Below are 2,968 nucleotides of genomic sequence, written 5' to 3' on the forward strand. Positions count from 1 at the left end.
ACCCAGCCTCCTCTGAGGACTCCCAGGAGGGCCTCCCCAGGGGCTGGGGGAGGTCCGTGGGTTCAGCACGCCAGCTATGGTGAGAATGCACACTTCCCTGGGGTCGGAAGAGGGACTCGGGCTGCCCCAGGATGCCCGCCGGCACCTTCAGTGTGGTGAGCAGGGACGTGGGCTATGGCAGGCACGCCAGTACACAGGCCCGGAAACGAGCATGCCGGGAAGCCCTCGGGGGCCAGCTGTCAAGAGTAAATCGCAGAAAAGTGGCTGTGGCCATAAATACATTTTATTTTGTTAGAAATGCATAATCACAGCATCTGAGAGCATGTCCCTCTAGAAAAGTAGATAAGCAATATTTCCATCCAAACTGCCGGCTGTCTTGCACACGCCTGCTTCTGCACACGGAGCAGGGCACACACAAACGGCTCTCACGACTCCTCTGCTGTTCCTGGGGGTTTTTTGTATTTTTTTCTTTTTTGTTATAAACACCATAGCAAATTAAAAAAGCTGTTTAACAGAAAAATATCATCGTTCTTGACCTGCATGTGTGACCAGAGTACGATGCACTGCGAGGTCTTGCCTGGACACCGACAGCAGGACTCTGAGGACGGGTCTCCATGGGGCGGCACATGGGCCTTACGATCTCCGAGTTACGAGGCTAGTCCCGGGGAGGCGGCGGCCGGCAGATGCACCTTCACAGGACAGGTGCGGGGTCTCCTGTGTGGAGGCACAGCAGGTACGGGCCCGCAGAGGCCGGGCTGGCAGGGGCTGGCACCAGGCAGGGCGCAATCCTAGGGAGGTCAGCGCCCGCTCACTGGATCTGGATTGCTCCGTGTTCAAGCTGCATCTCGGGCTGCAGGGTGGGCTGCAGAGTCTCGGCTGTCTGCGAGAGGGGAGAAAGGAGGGCTTTTCCAGAAAAGCACCCACGGAGCAGCCCAGGCCAACCCCTGTTCAACAACAGCGGGTGACTCGACACACCCCGACTCGCCCAGGACCCCAGTACCCTGTAGTGCTCTGAGAAACCCAGGCTGTACCCACTGCCCATCGTGCCTGCAACACGCCTAGACTTACTCCATGCCAGGCCGCGCTGCGCACCCCTCCAAAGCCACCTGGAGCAGCCCCAGGCGTCACCAAGGTCTTCGGTTACCATGGCCCTTCCTGCAAACGTTCTAGAAGTATTTTGGGGGCAGCTGCTTGCCTGCCTCCCTCGCAGACACAAGCTCTAATCAGTGAGCACGGATATGCAGAGGACTTGGACAACTGGGAAACACGGAGCCTTAGACTAAGTGACAGCCTCTGCTGGGACCGTCCAGAGGGGGGACATGGGGGAGGGCTGGGTTTCTGCGTGGCCTCCCTGCAGAAGCTGTGGAGCCAGGGCAGAGCAGGCTGGTTCTCCTGCGGGCTAGGGCTGAGCCTTCTGGGACAAATGTCAGACAGCATCCAGCACACGGTCCCCTCCGGGCCAGGTGAGGGCTCACAGGTCCAGCACACCATCTGCAGAGAGCCCTGGGCACAGGCACAGGGTGAGGCCAGGGCACCTGCAGGGAGTGGTCCCGGAGCTCTGAAGGGGGCTCGAGTTGGCTGAGGGACAGCAGAAGTGAGGGCACAGGCCAGGAGCCCTCATGAAGGTGGCTGCAGGCCCCAGGTACACGTGACAGTGAAGGGGTGAGGGGCAGACTGAGCTGTGGACTGAGAAAAGCCAGGGCCCCCCTGAGCACAGGGCCAGACCCGCCTCTCAGCAAGAGCCAGAGAGCAGTCTGGGAGACACTCGGAGGAGGTCGGGAAACTGCCACAGCCGCAGACACCCCAGGGATCCACAGTACACTGAGGCTTGTGGCCCAGTGGGCCCTGCAGGGCCAGGTGCACACCCATGGGCCAGCCCCCCGCTGCCTTCCTGCAGGGGCATACAGGACACCCGCGGGGTCTTTCCGGGATGGAAAGAGGCATGTGCCGCCATCCTGGGGCATGTCAGAGAGAGTGGGGCTGCTGGGGCACCTACACGTCAGGTGGCACAGCCTGAAAACCCCCTTTCAGCTGCCGGTGCGCTCCCTTGGGCAAACGCCGTCTCTCAGGCCCAGAGGCAGAGCAGCTGCAGGAGGCTCCAGATCTTCACACTGTGCTGGATGACAGAACCTGCCGAGTACCCTGGCCCCCTGGCTGCAGTTCACCACACCGAGAAGTTAGGCCCATCTGTCTGCCCGATGTGACCTGAGTGAGCCGGGGACTGCCAGAGTGAGGGGACAGAGAAAGCCCGGAGGCAGCTGCGGTGACCTGGAGCCACAGGATACCCACCTCAATTCTAAGCCTGGACAGTGATACCTTTAACCCAGAGCATGCCCTGGCATGCGGCCCGAGCACTGGGAACACATGTCGAGTACCCGGCTGCACTAGGACAAACTGCTCTTCTTTTTATTTTTCTTTTTAGAGAGGCTTTTGCTATAGGGCGCATGCGCTCATCAGACAGACAGAGAGAGACAGAAAGAGAGAAATCAACCCCCAGGGGGGATGGCCACGCCGCAATCCCGTCTCTTCCATTTTCCTCTCAGGATCTTGGGCACGCACGCACATGCGCCCGGCGTGAGTTCAAGCCACCGGGTCCGGGACTCGAACTGTGGTCGACTACATGGGAGTCCAGTGACAGCCATTACGCTAACTGCTGGTCCCCAGACTGCTCTTCCTTATGAGGTCGGGTGGATGGCAGGGATCAGCGGTCAAGTTTGGACACCACGGAAGGAGCTGCTCAGAGATTGCACCCTCGCCCCACCCAGTTTGGGGGTCCTCTCGCAGCGCACACCCCTCTGGCTCATCACCAGCAGAGCAGCCCCAGCACGAGAACTGAATGGCACAGAGCGGTGAGCGCCTGGCAGGGACAGGGGCTGCCCCAGGTCACCACCTGCAGATGGCCAGCAGGACCTTGCATGAGTCGGGAGGGGACACAGTTATGGAGTGGAGGCTCCCGGGCTGGAAGCCG

General features: G+C 60.6%; 1 protein-coding gene across 1 annotated transcript in view; it reads right to left on the minus strand.

Moving 5' to 3' along the window:
- Positions 1-265: 265 nt before the first annotated feature.
- Positions 266-2,968, minus strand: part of BANP (BTG3 associated nuclear protein) — a 94,749-nt gene continuing 92,046 nt past the window's right edge. Inside the window, exon 13 of the mRNA XM_006152543.3 lies at positions 266-880. Within this exon, the coding sequence (XP_006152605.1) occupies positions 809-880 (72 nt within the window). The 3' untranslated portion in view covers positions 266-808. The remainder of the gene's footprint in view (positions 881-2,968) is intronic.

This window comes from Tupaia chinensis, unplaced genomic scaffold (assembly GCF_000334495.1).
Source record: "Tupaia chinensis unplaced genomic scaffold, TupChi_1.0 Scaffold000355_1, whole genome shotgun sequence".
In the NCBI taxonomy this organism is placed as follows: Eukaryota; Metazoa; Chordata; class Mammalia; order Scandentia; family Tupaiidae; genus Tupaia; species Tupaia belangeri.